The 21,148-nt window shown below is 32.4% G+C and overlaps 1 protein-coding gene across 1 annotated transcript in view; it reads right to left on the bottom strand.

The window, feature by feature from the left end:
• Positions 1 to 21,148, bottom strand: part of LOC129218568 (dolichyl-diphosphooligosaccharide--protein glycosyltransferase subunit STT3B-like) — a 76,671-nt gene that overhangs the window by 23,240 nt on the left and 32,283 nt on the right. The window contains exons 6-10 of the mRNA XM_054852878.1: positions 19,640 to 19,705; positions 19,465 to 19,564; positions 15,584 to 15,682; positions 10,510 to 10,656; positions 5,514 to 5,717 (exon numbers count right to left, since the gene is read on the bottom strand). Coding sequence (XP_054708853.1) covers positions 5,514 to 5,717; positions 10,510 to 10,656; positions 15,584 to 15,682; positions 19,465 to 19,564; positions 19,640 to 19,705 — 616 coding nt within the window. The remainder of the gene's footprint in view (positions 1 to 5,513; positions 5,718 to 10,509; positions 10,657 to 15,583; positions 15,683 to 19,464; positions 19,565 to 19,639; positions 19,706 to 21,148) is intronic.

Here is a 21,148-nt window from a genome sequence, read left to right as displayed (position 1 = left end):
TCGAACATTTATTTCCAAGCTATAGCCATTTATCTGACGAATGACCACTTTACCCCATTGACCACTTTCCCCCACCAGACCCTATACAGTTTGAGGATTTTATGTTTTCCAGGGAGGAGGTTGAATGAGCAGAGGAATTAGTGGTTGTTATTTTAAATATTTTCAATGCTGTTTATAACTCAAGGACAGTGCCGAAGGACTGGAAGCTGACTGACATAATTCTGTTCTTTAAGAAAGGGTCTAAAGGTAATGCAGGGAATCATAGACCTGTAAGTCTGATTTCAGTGGTTTGTAGGATTTTTGAAGCTTTGATCAAAATCAATATTTTGAATTTCTTAGAGAACAATAATTTGTCAACCAGTTTGCAGTATGGTTTAAGGAAAGGTAAATTGTGTGCTACTAATTTATATCATTTCTTTGACAAGGTTACCTGTGTTTTAGATAACAAAAAAGTGTGTGGATGTTTACATTGATTTTCAAAAAGCTTTCGATAAGGTACCGCATGTTACTCTTCTCCGAGAACTAGCTGATACAGGAATAGGAGGAAAATTTTACTTTGGATTAGGAATTGGCTGACTGGAAGAAAACAGAGAGTAGTTGTAAGGGGAAATCATTTAAATATATAAAGGTTATGGTGTTTCTTTGCTTCTTTCTTTGTCTGTTTGTACCCAATGGTCAGAAGACCCCATAGCACCTACAGCCCTGAAACTTGGCCCAAAATTCATTGGTATCCTGGGGATGTTCACTTTGAAGTCTAAATTCTAAATTTTTAATTAGTTTTTCACAATTGACTAATTAAGCTCAAATTTCAAGTTTTTTTTTCACGTTTTTCGCCCAATTAGGGGGTAAAAAAACCACCTCCTAACATTACATATCCTTAGAAAGGGTTTTTCTTTCCGAACAAGATGTTAGTTCCATTTATCTCAATTAATTAGAACGGGAAATATAATTGATTCTAACTGAGCCACTTTTAAGGCTAAACTTGATTTGTGTTTCTGCTATGCCGTCATTAACGGAAAACGGATGAAATAAATTTCTGCAGCGATATACAAAAATCATACGGAACCCCGGGGGTCTGAACGCCGAATCCAAAAATCTGAATTTTGGACTAGAATACTTTAAATGAATTTTTAAACACATCGTTGAAAATGTCCATCAATTCCCGTGCAGAAGCCCTGACAAACAAATTCTAGCTTTAAATCAGAAACAAACAGCTTAAAAAATCAAATCGACTCGCAAACCGCAGGGAATTCTTATGGAGGTAAAAAATATAATCTTCAATTCGTGCAATGAATTATCACGCTTAGAAACATTGCAAAAAGGAGACTACGGCTTGATGTAACCACTTGCGATTTGTCAGCAATAAATGCAACTATCCTAACTTTTTTGGTAAAACCTCTCAAAATAATTACGAAATGATGAAAGACAGAAAGATAAAATGTTTCCTTTAAGTTAAAGCTGAGATTGACTTTTTAACAATGCTTAGAAACTTTTGAAAGAAGTCTATGTCGGAACTCAACTCTTTGAATTTTAACTTTTGTATGCTAAAGTGTTCGCCATCTTGGGCAGTACACATGAGCAGAAAGAAGACTCTGGTGTAGTTTAATCCTCTTGCGGCGACATTTAACTTATGTGTTAAAGCTTGCTTTTGTCTGCTATGAAAAGAAAGTCTCAGCGTTGTTTTTGGTAAAATTTCCAAAATAATTATGTAAACCATGAAATATTAAAAAGAATAAAGTGTCTTCTCCAATTTGATGCCCAGATTGTTTTCATTGATAAACAATAGTAGAGTTGAGGAATTATTTTACACTTGAAAGGTACTATTTGGTGTCTTTTTTGTTTGTTTGGCAAAACATTTTAAATTGCAGAACAAACCGCTTCACTCGCTAATGTAAATCTTAAAGTTTTGGCGAAGAGTTTTAAATTTCAAAAAAAACTTGAAAAGATTTTTTGTTAAGTACGCATTTTAGTTTGAGAAAAATGATCATTTCACATGGGGGGAGGATGGTGGATTTTATAAATTCAACAGACTTCCTTTAAATTCTTAGCATGGGACGTTTCGCTGTACCTATTTTACCTTACATATTTACATACTTAATTTAATTAAAAGTGTAGTGTTTCTCTCGTTTTTTTTTTTGCAAACGCTCTTTTTTGCACACTATGGGGAATATGGAGAGAAGGTTTTTTTGCACTATTTAGTTAAATAAATAAAGAGCACATTTTTGAATGATATTTGTTTAGATTAGGAAATAGGCGGGGAGTTATAATGAATCGAGACGGATAAGATAATTAGCGATACATCATATATGTAGATAGCCGCAGAAGGCAGCAGTTTTTACGTAAAAAGAAGAATGACACAAAACGCAACTGAAAATAGGTATAGAAAATACAAAAAAGATAATTTTGATTGATTAATACCGCTGCCAAATTTATCTAAACAGCCGCTGTAGGTGGCGAACTTGGCACAAAAATAGTGGAGGCGTGGATTTTTTTAACTCAACGGACTTCCTTTAAATTCTTAGCGCTGTGCGGGTACTGCTAGTTCTAAATAAAGTGATATTTTGAGTGGGGTTCTTCAGGGATCAGTTTAAGAGCCTCTTTTGTTGATTTTTATGAAAATGTTTCTGGAAACATGAATTGTTATGCTGATGTAAAAGTTATGGGCATTGTACAAAATGAAGAACAAGTAAAACAGCTTCAAGAAGATTTAGATCATATTACTAAGCAGGTGGATAAGTGGGGTATGGCAGTTAATGTAGGGAAATGTCAAGCGCTACACTTAGGTCATGGAAATAAGCGTACAAGTTATCATTTACAATGTTGGGTCATTAGTTAGGCAGGAAATTTTCTTGATCTGGGCGTCTTAATATATCAGGATTTCAAGTTTAGTCAACAGTGCAGCATTGCAGGTAATAAAGCCAACAGAATGCTTGGTTTATCACTACATCTATTTCAAACAAATCTAAGAAGGTTCTGCCTCTATATAGAAGTTTGGTAAGACCTCATTTGGAGTTTGCTGTTCAGTTTTGATCTCCTTATCTCAAGGAAGATATTACTAATGGTTTGAAGAAGGGCTACTAAACTAGTAAAGGGACTTTCATATTTAGATTATGATACTAGACTTAAAAAGCTTAATACTTATAGCCTGCAGCAAAGGAAAGTCAGAGCAGACATGATTCCGTTGTTTAAATTTATCAAAATGAAAGACATTAATGGCTTAAATTTTTGCACAGAAAGCAGGACAAGGAGTGATTGTTTTATTCTATTCAAATCTCAGGCTAATCAGAAAATTAGGAAAAATTACTACTTTAGTAGGGTCACTTCGAACAGCTTACCGGAAGAGGCTGTAATGAGCAATGGGATGGATAGCTTTAGGAGGGCCATTGACCTTCATTGGGGGCAAATAAACTGACTAGGACCAGCCTAGCTAGGTCCAGAGCCTGTAGCTGGATGTCACATTCTATATTTGTATTGTATTTGTGTACTTGTTTAAGATTTACTGATGCTGAAAAATTGTTCAACCATTATTTATACATCAAATCAATATTATTAAATAAAAATTAAATTATTAATTTTAACTAAAATAAATTTATAAACTTTCCCATACATTAATTTGTTATGCTATAAAAAGTTACGGGTATTAAAACTGATAAGTCTGGTTTTCAAAGTAGTTCTGTTCAAACATTTACATAACTAAAACAATTAGTTACAAGTAACTTTTTCAACCTAAAAATCCTCCTACGTCAGATCAGAAACTGTCTTTTTTTTTTTTTTTTTTGAGTAAAAGTAAAAATAAGTTGATCAGCACTCAATGTTTAATTATCAATTATCTAAATACTTTAGATGACACTATATTTTTTTATCTTTTGTGATTAACTCTTTCTAGGAGCTAATATAAAAATTCCTTGTTCATAAATGAACTATTAGCTTGAAATGCAACCAAATTTACACATGTTTCTTATAGGTTTTGAAGCCGAATATGTCCATAGCCTGGAAGTTATGTCTCAGTTCAGGGTTTGTCAGTAAGAATATGGTGGAAAGGATTATAAAAAAACAGTTATGCTGCTTAGCATCAATGACAGAACTTTCTCTAGTTTTGGATTGATCCATTTCTAACGTAAAAATGGACTTAGTGTACAAAATGCTAAGTATGTTAGTTTGCAAATTAAACCAGACAAATGTATGTCTTGCACTTTCAGCTTTGAAAAATTTTAGAAAGAAGTCATTATTATTTTACATACTCCTATATATTATACTTCTTATTCTGCACTGATAGCAAATCTTTTACTTATATCTTTCATTCTACAGACAAGCAACTTGTTGAATCAACATTACGTTTGGGGATTTTCACTGTGCAATATTTAAAAATCTAAAGCAGTCGAAAAGTTTCTTTCAGTGTATAGAATCTAAATTTATGAGATTAAACATCCTTTGTTTGGGAAATTTTATTGTTAATCTAAATTTTAGTCAGGTTTTGGACAGAACTTTAGGTTTATGACAATGTTAAAAACCACATTAAAAAGAGGTTTTAGATATGCCAGTAAACATCAAGGTAAAAACTGAATGAAAACACCAACTGCCGAAAAAATGCCAACCCTGGCTCCAGTCCTCAATAGTCATTAAGGAAGATTGGACGATCACAGGAAATGCCTCTCACAGACAAAGCACAATTAGACAGAATAAAAAGAATGCCAGAGTAGCTTTGAAGAGCTATAAAACAAATTTATCTTGAAAAGATAAAAATCTAAAAAAAAAAGCTTGTGCAAGTCTTGTGGATGAAAAATTATTTTGATTAAGCAGACTATCTGAAAAAAAGTAATGTAACTTTTGGAATATTATACCACTATCAGTACAGCCTTTTCAGAAACTAGTGGAAAATAACATCAAAAGCGAAATAATGTATGGAATGGACAACATAAAATCAGGGTTAAAGGGTATTATCTTATTAAAGTTAATAAGTGATTTAATTTCATTAAGCTATTAACTACCATTTTTATCATTCTAATAAGAAAAATATAATTGATTATGAATAATTGTATGGAAAATTAATTAAAATGCAGCAAATATTTGTAGCCGTAACATTAAAATATTTTACAACTACACAAAGAAAATAATACAGTTTCTTACAATAAGCTTACCTCTCTAAAAGGAGTTTAAAATAATTTGAGATAGAAAATAAAAATCTTTATTTAAAAAAAATATATGTATTATTAAATAATAATACATCCTTATTTAATATCTGTTTGGTTACACTTGTCAAAGAATTTCAAATTTAGCAACTTCCAAATTTTAGAATGGTGCAGGTCCTGTTGTTACTGGATTAGGATTTTACTTTTATACTGTAAATTTTTTCAGATTAATGAAGAGGAAAAACATTTTTATCATTAGGGTAAAAACAAGCAAATTAATTATATGGCATATTTTTAATAAGTTAACAGTTTCTTCAAGCAAAATAAGAGAAAAACTAAATTAATTTTCTAGCAAATTTAAAACAAAGTACATCCAATACATACTAAAAACACGTTCATCATTTATGTTCTGAATGCAGTTCCATAGACCCACAGGAAAAATAGTTACAAGAATATGCAAATCAAAAAAGAATGAAAACCAAGTTGTTGGCTGATGTTCTGACACAGAGGCAATAATAGGAATGTGAATCTTAGCATAACCAGTATCCCATAAAGAATAAAATCGGCCTGACCATGGGGCAATGTAACCTGAAAAAGAGAAACATGTATAAGAAACAAAATACACTGCTTGACATTGAAAACGCAACACCAAGGAGTGCTACATGAAATTTGACAAAAAGACAAAGACAGCAAGGAACAATAAGTGATCTTCATTTTGAACCGATATTAAGATTACAGAACGAGTGGAGTGAACTCAGTAGGAAGTAGGACCACCGTGAACGGCAATGCACAGAGAAACACGTCTAGGTATAAAGTCAATAAGAGGGAGGATGGTGTCTTGAAGGATGGCTCTCCATTCCATGTCGGCCATTTGCCAAAGTTTCTCCTCTGAATAAAGGGGACATAGTTTGCAAATGGCATCCCATCACATCCCATACGTGTGTTTGATTGATGGCAGCTCAGGAGAGTACAATAGTCATGGAAGCATCTGTACACCTTGAAGGTTGGGAGAAGCAAGCACTGTGTGGTCGGGCACTATCTTGCTGAAAAATTGCATTAGGCACCCCTGAAGGTAAAATATTGCTACAGGCCGCAGCACATTCTGTACCTATCATTCGTTCATTATAGTGCCTCGAATACAATCCAGAGGTGAGTTGGTATCATAAGCAATAGCACCCCAAAACAATAATGCCATGTTGTCGAGCAGTGGGGCGTTCCACAGCAGCTTCCAGATTAGACATGTTTCCATGTTGATGCCACACTTGTATGTGGCTACTAACACTGGAAAAATAGAAAAGCGGCTCATCTGAGAACACAACTTTCTACCATTCTGTCACCCAAGTCACTCTAGCATGGCACCATTCCAAACATTGATGCCTATGCTGTGGGTTCAATGTCTTCTTAACGGAAGACTTGAGTGCAGACCACTCACAGCCAATCGACAGGATATGGTTAGGGTTGGTATGGGAACATCCAGGGTGTTTTGCACATGCATTAGAATGGAGCTACAAGTGGCTTGCGGAGCTACCACAGCTTGTCGACGGAACCGTTGATTCACGCATGCTGAAGTCACTCTGACTGCACCTACACCCCTCAAGCTTGCCACATTTAATTGCTCCAACCATCTCCACCACAGCCAATGCCCCGTGGATGCATCCATGTTGGTATCGGTTGCAATTTCATGTAAGGACCAACCTGCCCCTCACAGCGCGATCACCATACATATTCCTTGTGGAATTGTCTGTCTGCTGGGAGTGCCTGTGTTGACAACACCCTCGTATTCTCTCTTATTACACATATGCTCAGAGACAAAAACAAAATTTCTTTTATGATTCGTCTGGCAGAAATAATGGCATGCATATTGCCCATTTGACAAGTTCCTTCTTTTATATCTTACATCACCTGCGTTGCAGATTTGTGCATTTCACATCATTTGCATAACTCTGAAATTTGCGTAATGAAATTTCTGACCAAACCTTCTTGGTGTTGCAGTTTCAATGTCAAACAGTGTAAATTGATCAACATACACACATACATACAGAGACAATTATTTGACTAGATAAAATAAAAATTTGATTTTCAAAAATACTACATGCGTCAAAAAAAACCGGACAAGCAATTTTTCATTAACTTAATTGAAATTAAATAAATTAACAAAACACAACAAATAATATGAGAATACCTTTAGTATCAAAAAATGTAATTGGTTTCAATTTGGTGCCTTTCCAGTGACACAGATGCAGAAACGCTTATTGAAATTTTCAGCAGTGGGCTGCAAGTCTTTTACCTTTGACCTATTTGATTCCCACTAAAGCAATTTCTTTAGAGAGTCCAAACTTTTAAGACAGTAGTTTACGACAGATTTGAGACTCTAAATTAGGCCACACGTAGTAATCCATGGGACTGAGGTCTAGCAAGTAGGCTGTCTAATCTGCAGATGGAATCAGGACAGGAAAATGTACCTTATACACCACCCTTGTCTTTTTAGCCAAGTGGGGTGGTACAGAGTCTAACTCAAACATCCAGTCTACATTGCAGAAAAGCTTATTGCCCCATGGAAGAACAACAGCTTCTAAAATATCCCACTGGTACAATATTTTATTCATTTTAACACCTTCATCATCAAAAGCAAGAGTTTTTTTGTTACTTGTGCAAATTCTTCCACAGACAAAGATCGACTTTGAATTTTGGCGATGTTCAACATGTGATAATGTGCTTGGAATGTTCACAGACCAAATCCTATCATTGTGGGAGTTATGAGCTGGTTGAACAGTAAAGAGAAACTCATCAGTGAAAGGAATCTCTCCTAGCATTAACTTGCTGTCTGTCTCAAAATTTTTTCAGCATCTATGGAGCCGCGGGAGTTTGTTTTCTTTTGAGAAAGGCTGAACTTTTTGGAGCGTGAAAAGCTTCTGTCCCAGCTCTGTGTTTGCCCTTAGCTGCACCGATTGGTCAAATAATGCCCCCTTTTTATGAACAGCATCTTGCATGGAAACCCGAGAATTTCATTGAACTTCCCTTTTGATGGCCTTACAATTAACAGAAGTGTTCACTGTATGTTTTTGTACACTTCCAGGACATCGACTATCATTTCCAAGTTTCCAAGCAACAAACACTGTTTGCCGAGTCACATCAAGCAAACAGTCTTTCTCCTTCATTAAACAACTTTAAAATAACATATTTTACTGAACATTGTCAAAAACAAAAACAAAAAAAAAAACTAGGAGATAAGATTATACATTATTTTCTAGTTAAAGAGAGAAAAGAAATAAACACACTTATTAAAAAGAAATCAGTTTACTTCCATTAGATGATGCAAACTTTGTCCGAATTTTTTTGCCACACCCTGTACGTTTTCAAAAATTTTATGCAATTATGAAAACTACAGATATTTGGATTTGATTTATAACATGTTTCATATGCTTACCATCAATGACTTACTATAAGAGTAGCAGATGAAAAGCAAAATTCTGCCTTTGAGAAAAATTAGTCTTTAATATGGCTCAAAAAAATAAGACAAAAAAGTTGAGAACAGATGAATAGGGTAGCCAAGAGCTTTTCATTCCAGAAGTATCAGGGTTCACAGCTAGACTGGGCCCTCCAAAATAATTTCCCAGGCCTTTGATAACACTATCAGTGTGATGCGGTCATAATACATCCTACATGAATCACATCTTTTGAAATCCTTTCACTTTGAAAAACTGCAGATGACTTTTTTTCTTCAATTTTGACTTATCATTTAACAAATTTTTTATTTGTATCACACTTTGATCAGCAGTCTTTGAGTCACTATGAGGCTGCTATTGCTTGCATAATAGGCACGGAACTGTCAACCAAAGTAAGCACAAAAACACTATATTTCAACATTTTCACAAAAAAATTAACATTGCATGCTGAAAAAAAACCCTCCACATGCCTTGAACTCAAACACCAAGTTTTTAATGAATCTCGCTTATCCTTCAAAGTAGTTAAGTTTTTTTTTCTTCATATAACTCAATAATTATGTGTCTCCATACACAGTCAAAACTTGATATCTTGAACTCTTTATCTCAAAAACCTTGATGATTCAGGAAAAAAGGAAATTCTCCTGCATTTTCTATAAAAATTCCTATGTATTTTCCACAGTTATCTCGAAATTTATTTTTCAAAACCCTTGACATGTTGAAATTTTTGCACTGAAGCAAGTTTCAATTGCAATTTATCTTAGCAATTTTTATAATAACAAGAATTCTGGACGCATTTGCTTGTAGTTTTTCATCCTTTTTCTTTAAAACACTACGAATAATTGTTGAAACATGAACCATTCAAAATATTGAATACTAGATATTGTTACATCAAAACAGGGAAGCAAATAAATTCCAAATCTGGTATGTAAAATGTTGAAGAATAACTTGTTAACTGTTATGCAAAATGGTTGCTTATTACATACAGTCGAGAATCGAAAATCCAAGTCTTGAAAGTTGGAGGTTCCGCTTAATCCAAGGTGCATCATTTATATTTTAGTTATATTTTTTAGTAGCAAAAAAATTCGACTTTCATTAAAATCTGAAAATAGAAATCTGTTGTTACTGCAAAACTTATTATCTACGTGCAGTAAACAATTAAAATGCATTGAGAAGTTGGTTTCAACAATACTCCTTAAGTAACGCGAAACTTTCATAGACTACAAGGTATATATTAAGACATGCCACGGAGATCATAACTTTGATACGAAAAATTGACATTGATTGCCACAAAGAACATGTTAACATCCCTTTGGAATATCCGTTTGTAATAAAAAAAAGAGGTGCATAACATTACGCTATATAAGTTGCAAGTTAAAAATAAGTTGAAACCTTCGAACAACTAAACTTTTTTTGTGTAATCCAAGGTACAAATAAATGCATTGACGTATTGTTACAGACAGCATGACAAAACTCGTCAAAATGGATTCGTGCAGTGTTTTGGTTGCTTTGTATACAATTCTGTACGAATATCGATAAAAAATCATGTCAAAATTCGTTTTGACGCAATTAAAAGGAAATTTATGTTGAAAATGGAGTGAAATTTTTCATGAGGACAATAGTTACTTTTCTTTATGCAAGGAAATAACTTACTTACGCCGTACCAGTAGAGTAAATTTTAAATATGGATGAATTTTTCGGATAATCCGAGGTGAGGTGAGCCTCAATTAACTTGGATTTTTGAGACTTTACTGTTTTTAAATATCTCATGGGTATGTACAATTGTGAGATAATGGAGTAACTTTTTCAAAACCTTGATAATTCGAAAACTCAATATCTCAATTTTTTCCATCTTACCAAGAGATTTGAGATTTTGAGGTTGTACTAATTATACACATACATATGACGCCAAAACAAGAAAATGTTTGAAAACGCACCTGCATAAGTCAACACTACTACTCCTAAAAAGACTAATCCGCCACAGCTCGCTACACAAAAAACAAATATTGATTTTAACTCTGACTGAGTCATAAACGATTGCAAATACTTCAGGAAAGCATAGGCATTCAAAAGAATGAAAACACCTGAAAAAGAAATGCATACTAGTTAGTTCAAATAATCCATAAAAGCTTACAGAAAAAAGTTATAAAAAATCCTAAATTCACAAATAAAAACTTATTTTATTTCCCCCCTCTTCACAAAATTTGGATTAAAATAGCTCCCAAAAAAATTCTAGACAAACTATTAGCTTATAATAAAGTCAGAGTAATCAAATGAAAATACAATACCAGCAGTAAAGTGGCTCAAAAAACTTTTTTCAGCTAGAGTCCTGGACACCCCTCCTTTTTTCTTTTTTTAAAGACTTACTAATAGTACTATGCTGTAAAAGTTTTAGCTTCTTACTTAAATTTTAAGAGGGTGCTCAATGACCCCTTAATTCAACATTAGCCGTAGCACAGAAAATGTCACAAGTTTAGAAAAATTCAATTTCCCCAGCTGTTTTTTTGTAAATAATTATTTTATTGCAGTGTATATGCATATTACTAGTGCATATGATAACATGTAGCATTGTTTTTTCAGTTCAATATATTTTTTTAACCCCCCCTTCCTATACTAATGAAGTTTCGGGGAGGGAATTGAGCACCCTCTTTCGGTTGAAATAGGAAGCTCAAATTCTTCCAGTATATTACTATCCACAAGTGTAAAAATATTGAGGGTTGTCCCGTTATCTAGGAGAAACTTTTTTTACATGTATTTTTGAACCACCCTAACCAGCAGCCATGTGTGTCTCTGATTTTATTTTTAACATTCCATTAAGGAAATAACATATGGGTGATTTTCTAAAAAACCTGACATTTTCCACTCACAATTTTTTTTTAAATAAAAAGGCTTGAAAAAATCTGAAAAAAATTGTTTTTGCTGTTTGTTAGGAACTTATTAAGGGAAAAATAGAGAGAACTCACTTTAACTATGCTACACCCCTCAACACAGGGGGTCAAATTTTCACTCACCAGGAGAGTGACAAAATGGGTTTCATCAAAGGTGATCAAAAATTTAGTTATGGTAATAAACAGAGGCGAGGGGGAAGGCAAAAAATGGGGGAAAATGAAAAAAAAAGGGCAGCAAAAAAATTTTTTTTTAAAGATAAAAGTACATTTTTTTAGGGCTGGTTTTCAGAGCAGATAAGTTGAAATTGATGTAAATCTAACGACCTAACTCACGCTTTTCCTAAGATTTTGTGAAGAATTATATACACAATAACTTCCCTCGAAGACATGAATTAGTCTTACATTATTTATTCTGAAGTATTTGAGATGTGACAAACACTTGGTAATACCTTCATTAAACCAAGTATAACTTGTTTAAATAAAAAAAATTGATTTGCTAATATCTAAACAATGAATACATAAAGTATAAAGTTACTGCTTGTAATAAATAATGTTTTGTAAACAGATATACAAATAAAACAAATAATGTTCTGAAATTTTGAAATTTCTGCTTTTTGTACTTTTTAGTTTTGGTTCCTTAATTGGAAAATAAAATAAATTTCCCATAAAAATTGGGGGGGGGGAGGCAAAATTTTTTGTAAACAGATGTACAAAGTAAAAAAAATAATTATGTTAAAAAAATTTCGACATTTCTGCTGTTTTTGTAATTTCTAATTTTGGTTAATTATTTGGGAAAAAAATTCCCGTAAAAAGTGCGGCTTGCCCCCGAATCGTGCCCACTGGTAATAAAGAAATAACTGTAACCTAAATCAAAATGTACGTTACTGCATGACGAAACAAAATCTATGTAAAACTTCCCTAACCGACACTGCCAAATAACAAACATTTCTTCGAGTCCCCATCTCTTTATACAGGTTTTTCCACATTATTCACTTTGAATATCTTACACTCCGAAAAAAAAAAATGTTTTCAATTGCTATAGTAAAATTCTAAACCAAAAAAAAAAAAAACATTTTCACATTAAGTTTTATTGTTTGTTATATCTAATTCTTTAATTTAAAAAAGTATTTACCTAGTTCTAGAAAGTTGGGCTCTAAAAGTTAGAAATTTAAAGCAACTTCATTTACCTATTTGAGCAACATTAAAATTAAAACATGACTCAAGCCATTTTTGTCATATTTGAGTATTTTAAGGGCATGAATATTTTTATTAACAATTGAATTTACATGCGTTTCTACTATTACTCATTTTCAAACCTTTCTTCTAAAGCTTTGAATAAGGAGTCCTAAGTCCTCTGCTGTCGTTAAATGTCATGCTTCTTTCATTCAGTGTCTTCTTTATCAAGAACGCAATAAACGATAGAAGATGCATGATTTAAAAATAAAAAGTCTGTGCATCAATATTCATTTTACTACAAAACTAAACTCAAGCAGCGTAACTTCAACTAACACTAAATGCACAACAAAATGAATAACCAACAAATCTCTTTTTGAAAGATTCGTCTGAACGAGAAAAAAATGTAAAAAAAAAAAAAAAAGATAAATATAGAATTTTTTCTACTGCAACATTTTTTATTTATTTTTTGCCAAATTCCATTTTTTTAAAATCATAATCTAATTTTCTAACAGTTGTTTTCAAAATAAATTCTATTCTACTAAATGTATTACCAGTGTGTAATAAATAATGCTAGGAGAATCGACTTTTTTTGAGTTGGGAGTATGACATTTTGCTCCAGGAGTAGGACTTTTTTTTCAATAGGAGTACGATATTTTCCTTGTAATTTGGCTGTTGGGTAAGCTCAGGAATATAATTGAGGTAAAAGAATTATTTTTCTATTCTAACTTCTTATTTTAACTACACACTATATGAGTATTATTATTTTTTTTCTTTTATTTAACTCAAAAATATTGACTAAGAGAATGATAGCAAAAATATTACATACCCATTTTTAAAGTTCAAAGTTTTAGCAAGAACACAGCCTAGAAATCATATTAACAAAACCCTCAAAGAATCCAACAAAATGGTGATAATAAAGAGTGTTGTAGAACAGCAAATTAAAAATTCCTTTTTTAATCTATAATTATTGAACTCATTCCTCGGACAGGAGAATGACATGAAAACTGGAGACAAACTTTAAAATGATGTACCTTGATTATTTAAATAATTAAATTTATTTAAAGGATGTCATTTTACACCTTTAAGTATGCGTAATTTAGTACTACAAATTAAATTTGTGGAATGTTGACATACAATTTTTAAATAATTTATGTATATTTGAGAAACTAATGGAGACACGTCAAAAGAGCAACTTTCTGGTTATTCAAAAAATTTTGATGGAAAAAATGAGTGCGTTATTGTTTTAATAAGGATGGAATAACATCAGAAAAGTTATTTCTAACTATTAAAAAAGGAAAAAAAAATCTAGTCAAACAATTTTTGCTTAAGGCTCCAGGGACATAATATTGTTAGGATTTGGGAAAATCACCCATATGCTTGTTTCCTTCTGCATTATGCATTTTATAATTATTGACAACACTGCAAAAAACTGCACCAACATATCAAATAAAAATCTAACCATTACCTATGACAAACTATAGTAATGCTGTTTGTTCTGTATTTTTTTTAAAAAATCAAATTTCTGTATTTGGCTGCAAATTAAAATCTTTTTTACATAGTGGCTAATGTATTTCTAAAGACACAGGCAGCTTCCCTATTTATGTATCATACTGAGAGAGAGAGAGAGATGTCATAATATGAAACTCTACCAACACATGTAAGAAACAGGGTTGGATTTTGGACTGTCCAAAAATGTCTTAAACTGTCTAAAAGTATGCTAAAGCTAAAGGGGAGTAATCTAATCAATGCATATTTACTGCAATGTATACATCAATTTTACACATTTTGTTTCATATTTAGATAAAATTTATCATTTATTCACCTTTAACTTTTTTTCCAAAGTACCCAGTTTTTGGGTATTTACCATTGAGAAATAAAATGGAGGGAGTAAAGACTTTCATTAATGAAACCACAACCCCAAGTCAGAGGGTAGATTTTAAAGCAAAGCATTGGAAGTAATCAGATTTCTTTCACTTATTTTATGTAAGACGTGCCAACCATCCATCAATGCTGAGTCACGTGACTTGGGGTCTTTGGGTCAGCTTTTGCTAAGCTAATGATTGGACTTGCTCTCCTCCTCCCTTTTTAATTCCTGCTCTAAGGTATTTACCAGGCCTAGGGTAATTACCTGGTTTCCTACCTACTGTATATTTACCCAATCCACATCACTGCATACATGCATTTAAATGTCGAAAATTTTTGTTACTACAGTGAAATCTCATTACAAAGAACTTCAAGGCATCACAAATTTTGTTCGCTGTAACGGGAATTTCATTGTAACGGAATTCAAACAATGTAACAGCAATTACATTAAAACTGAAAATTTGTTTCGATGAAATGAAAATTTCGTTGTATTGGTATGCGTTGCAATGGGATTTCATTGTATTATGGGGAAAAACCTCATGCATACAAATTGAAATTTTTAATGAAGAATTCAACTTCTACGTAACTAAATTCGTACAATATAGTAATACTAATTTAGTATTACTATATTATGTTCTAAATATAATATAATACTAGAAAAAAAGAATGAAAGAATTCAACTTCTACATAACTAGATTAGTATAATATAGTAAATCTAATCTATACAGTAATACTATCTGTATAAATAAGTTACATATATATATATATATATATATATATATATATATATATATATATATATATATATATATATATATATATATATATATATAATACTTGAATGTTCATATTGAATAAATATTCAATATAAAACATAAATGTGACCCATTCTGTTCTGTTTTTGATATTTTTTCACAAAATAGTTTCTCTAAAACTAGTTTTGGACACTTTTGGAGACAAGGGATTTACCATAGTGTTCAAAATCTTGCCAACCCTCATAAGAAAAGCATATTATGTCAGAAAAAAAACAGCTATTTTACAAATGAGGAACTAAACTGTTTAGAAAAAATGACACTCAACATACCCGCAGAAGCCATGTGCTCACTTGTTCTTACAGGTTGAAAGCCAACAAATGGAACTTGCATGGAAAATAAGAGCCCCAAGATAAAAAATGTTGAGTATGCTAAATAGAAAATAATAAAATAAATGGTACTTCTCAAGTTCCATTAAAAATTTTAAGACTTTGTAAAAAATGCCAATTGATACAGAACTTTCAAAAAGTCTTACATATGAATTACTACTGTAACTTTAACATTTATAAATAAGACCACAAAAGAGAAATAATTAATTATTTTTCATTGTATAATATGAAGCAAAATGTATTACTGCAATTGAAATTCAAACAATATATAAATGAACAAACATTTTAAAAAAACTTTTATTTTTAAAAAAAAGCAGCTGCTAAAATTTAGCATGTTAAGTTCAAAGTACATTCAAATAAAATAATTCAGTTAAAATTACATTGAACAAGAGAGAACAAAATAGATGGATACATTGAATAGAAGGAGGAATAAAAAGAAGAGTCACTTCTTAGTTTCTTACTGTTATCTTCTCAGTTTAAAGCATGTTTCAGAAGTTAATTTTCGAACAACATTTGCTGGTAGACATCATGAATGAATACATGAAGAGTTTTTATGGTTTAAACTACCGAGAAAGGCAAACTAATACATAATCAATAGTAAAAAAGCATCCCTGTATCATAGTTTTATCTGTATTTTTTCTCTACAGTACTGTGCAAATTAATTAGGACAAACAATTTTTTAAAGAAAAGTGTTCCTTTCTCAAGGGCTTTCTGCCTCAAACCAGTTTTAATTGCCTTTTCTTAGACTGCGTAACTGCTCTTGACTCATCTAAACCTACTTGACTACATTATCATGACATTTCGAAACATTTCCTTTTAGTTACTGTTAGAAGTGGTCTATTGTGGGAATTGTCTGCTTCTGACATGTATTTAAAAAATTGATATCACTTTAAGGAAAAGGACTAGAATTGTTACCCTTAGTTAGCATATACTACTTTTATAACAGCAAGGGATATTGCTGAAGTAGTTGGAGTTTGAAAATTCAGCATTTCTAGAATTATTAATCAGCAAAAGAATTTTGGGACAGTGTCTCCAAAATAGAAGGGTAAATGTGAACGCAAAGCAAGACTACACCTCCAGCAAACAAATTTTTTGTACGAAATAGTAAATAGCATCCTTGAAAAACAAGTACAAACTTCAGAGTGAATTATTAGCTACTGGTGTGAGCATGGGTTCATCGACAATTCCACGAAGATTTATTGAATCTGAAATATTTGCAAGACCACCAATCAAAAAACAGCTGTAAACACCTGCTATGAAGAGAAAATGTTTTGATTGGGTTAGGAAATATCAATCCTGGACTGCACCAGACCAGAAGCAGGTTGTATTCAGTGACAAAACGCATTTTATTATGCAAGGGTTTTGACCAAGATTTGTCAAGCAAATTGATGGAGAAAAACATGAGGAGAAAACATCTTACTCACACAGGTAAGCATGCTGAGGAAGAGATGTTTGGAGTTATTTTACTTCTGGAGGATGTAGCAGCTAAGTACTAGCTGTAGGGCAGATGAACTCTAAAAAACTCATTTTTAATAATAGAAAGAAAATTTTGTGTATGATGCAAATAATCGCAGCTGGGGATGTAATCTCTCAACAAGATCTTCCAAAAAAAAAATCGAAACAAGAAATTACCGGTTTTGGGTGAACATTGCAAAGAGATGTGTGAGTAAAATGGACTGCTCAACTAAGAAAATAAAGATTAATAATGCTATAAAAGTTTTGTTTGGTGAGGACAAGATTTAAAATTTATGCTTTAATTTAGTGACAACCATGCCAAAGTGTAGACACGATCTCATTCAAGCTAGAGGAGGACATTTTAAGAGCAAGACTACATATTTTACTGTGATACTGACATAAGAAATCTGAGACAGCCAGTTCATAAGAATGACCACCAGGCACTATTTGCTAGCAGAAATACGAAGAAGAGCAATTGGGAGACTAGAGGAAGAACAAAGTCAAAGACGGCTAAATGTGAGCCTTTCTGTAGTTCATAGACTTTTCAATGAAATTCAAACCACAGATTCATTAGAGACTCAGCTGATGATGGCCAACGGCTATGTTGAGCGTCAATGACCGACATTTGACATTATGTGCATGCAGGAATAGAATTGCCAACTCATCTCTGATCCTCCCTTGCTGCAGCCACCGGAAGGTTGGTGTCGACGTCAACTGTGAATAGAAAGTTTCACAAAGGTGGTTGGCTAGTTGGATTGATTGGTTTTTTACCACAAGAGCCTTAATAGGCTATGCTGCGAGCTGCGCCAATCAAAGGTAGATTGAATGTAAGGCGACCAGCCATTTGTGTGCCACTCACATCACCCATGAGAGGAATTATTTGCAGTGGCCACAACAGCATGTCCACTAGATGCCTATTCAGTGGAAGACTTCTCTTTACAGATGAGTCTAGGTTTAGCCAAAAAAGCAATAGTCGGTGTTATTTGATATGGAAAGAACCCGGAACACATTATCATCAGTCAAACATCCGTAAACAGATGCATACGGAAGAAGCAGTGTATGTGTTTGGGGTGGCACCTCTTTGGGTGGACGCACATACCTCCATGTCCTTCCAAGTGGAACCCGGAATGCTCAAGCTTATAGAGATGAGATCCTTGATGCTTATGTGCACCCATATGCAGGGGCAATAGGTGATGCTTTTTTATTATATGATAACAACACAAGAACACACAGGGCTTACATTGTAGATGATTATCTTTAACAGGCAACAATTATGAGCTTGGTGTGGCCAGTTTGACCCCCCAGACTTGAATACTATAGTGTATCTGGACTATCTGCTACATTTAGAGTTTTCAAATAAATGACTTTCTATGATTTTCCATGACTTCTGCTTTTACCTTTCCATGATTCAAAGGATACGATTTTTTTAAGTAACATTCTAAAAGCAAATGGAACAAAATTAAAGGGCAAGATGCAAAAATTTGGAAAAAAAAAACTGTGGCTTTTAATATCTACCGTAATGTTCTAGAACTCGAAATCTATGACCAATTGTTAATTTCCATGATTTTTGAGAATTTTTTGCTGAAAATTATGACTCACCATGATCAATTTTGATCATGGTTAAAAATCCATAGCTTTGACTTTCTAGGTGCGAGGATGCCTTGATCCTTAGCAAGCATGTTTGGGATGCTTTAGGGAGATGAATAGCTGATCTCAATCTGCCTCCTCTCAGACCCTTGCCACACTAACAACTGCTCTGCAAGAGTAACAACTCTGTTTCCTATGAAACCAATAGTCTGCATAATTGACAGCACTGTGTGTATTCTATCACTGTATGTTATCTCCTCAAAAACTCATCAAACCGTATAAGTCTGAACTGTGACCGGTAATGGGGGGGTCTCAGGGAGTGTATATATGTATGTGTTCTATTGTTTCTAAGGTGGATCATATTCCATATTGAAGGCACTCTTCCAAAAAGCAAACTGACACTTTCAATTGGTTCATTTTATACATGTGCTAATTCCTATACTTCCATAATTGTCGGCTAATTTTTTTTATGTTATTTTATATCATTCTACGTGTTGTATATTGAGGGTAAGTTTCATAAAATTCTACATGTAACTTTTTCAGTAATCGTCATTTTTGCGATTTTCTCTGAATTTATGATGAACAATGTAGTTGTATAAGCTAATGTTTTTCCTTTTTTTTTTTTAATCCTGCTGATTTCTTTATATTCAAAAGCTCTATCATTTTATCATTATGTAAAGCAATCCTTGAAATTGAAAAGAAAAAACCAATGTATATTGAACATTACATTTCAAAGCATCAGAAATTCCAGGATTTTAAATTTTACATAAAAATTTACTCACCTACATATATTCTATTAGAAAACCTTCCCATCAAAATGAGCACAAAAACATGTAAGGGAATGAGATTAATAATAAACACATATCCACCCCAGGCTGAAACCTAAACAATAAAAAGTTTTGCATTAAAAGAAATATACATTTATTATTGTTGCTAGATTTATGAACATTTACTTACCATATAGAAATAAGATAGTGCTGATAGCAGTGACCAAAATATTGCTCCTGTTTTTACAGCTTTTACCTGTAACAGAAAATTGTTGTTAACATCATTTAAACAAATGGGCAACTCGAAATTATTTTTTTAATGATCAATCATAAAATAGATAATGTACAAATTATGATTAAATAAACATAACATGGTAAGTATACCAGTTTCTGAGGCAGATTCTCTAAAATATGCTGAAACTGATTTCAATATTTCAATCAAAATTTTATTGATATTGAATTATGTAATAAAAAGAGGAAACTTATACATGACATGATCTAAATCCTGTTTAAACATACAAAACTGTCTGCTGGGCAATATATTTCGTTTCACATTTCTGGTAGATTGTCAGAACATTTTGTTCAAATAAAAAATATCAGCAGGGTTATCAACCTTGGAGAAACAATTTGAGGAGCATTTTGAAATTTTGCGGAGTAGCTCAGTATTTTATATAAAAATCAATTTTAAAAGAACCTAAAAACATTTATCTTCAATTGTTTTTAGGCTTGGATGATCATTTTTTAAGAACTAGCAATAGAAATTAACATTTATAAATTAGTAAAACAGCTTTAAACACTATGTTGTCATGCTTTGAGCATAAGCATCTTTAATTTCCCATATTTACATGTCTGCAATACATTAATACCAAAATATGATAAAAATGAATTTTATTGTACTAAATCGTTATGAGCTATATCTTTAGTAAGTCTGGGAAGCATTAAGACTAAATTTGGTGAATGTGAATGATGCTGGCTTAAATTAACTCGAATGGTGTTGGCTTAAATTAACTCAGATGGAAATGGATAAGCAATTTTTAAATGTGTATGGCAGTCTTCAGCAATGAAATCAAATAAAAGAAGGGTTGAAAATAAGTCTACAAAATAGAATTAATATCTAAAGCGATGGCATAGTAGATGCAAGAAATGCTTTCTTGGCGGAGTTTCGCTATATTTACAAAGCAACTCCACAAAATGCAGAGCAGTTGGCAACTCTGCATCAGCAATTATTTTAACAACTATGCTTAATTTTACTTTGGTCATGACATGACACAGTTGTTTGCAATAATCTTAACTGTTTTGCCAATGCAAATTTTCGCCTTTGCAGTAGAAAAGGAATATTAAAATGCAGAAAAAGGCCATTTTTAATAATAATTTTAGCCATTGATGCTTTAGAGTTGGTTGTTTTCTCCATTAAAAAAAAGCTCCAGCTTTTACATTGAAAGATCAACGTTTTCCAATAGCTTCCTAAAAAATTTATTATACATTTGGTTAAATGGTCAGAAAAATTAAGCTGAACTTTTTTTTTTAAATTTATTTATACTATATTGCTTTTGTGAAGTATTAAAATAAAGTTTTTAGTTTACATTATATATATACATGCATGCCTCAAATACTTCATCTGATTGAGATTAACTCTTCATCGAACTGGAGTTTTCAAATTATTTCTCCTAAACTTGTAACAAAAAGTCTTCGTTATCAT

Source organism: Uloborus diversus, chromosome 3 (genome assembly GCF_026930045.1).
Source record: "Uloborus diversus isolate 005 chromosome 3, Udiv.v.3.1, whole genome shotgun sequence".
Classification (NCBI taxonomy): Eukaryota; Metazoa; Arthropoda; class Arachnida; order Araneae; family Uloboridae; genus Uloborus; species Uloborus diversus.
This window is presented reverse-complemented; position numbering and strand designations above follow the sequence as displayed.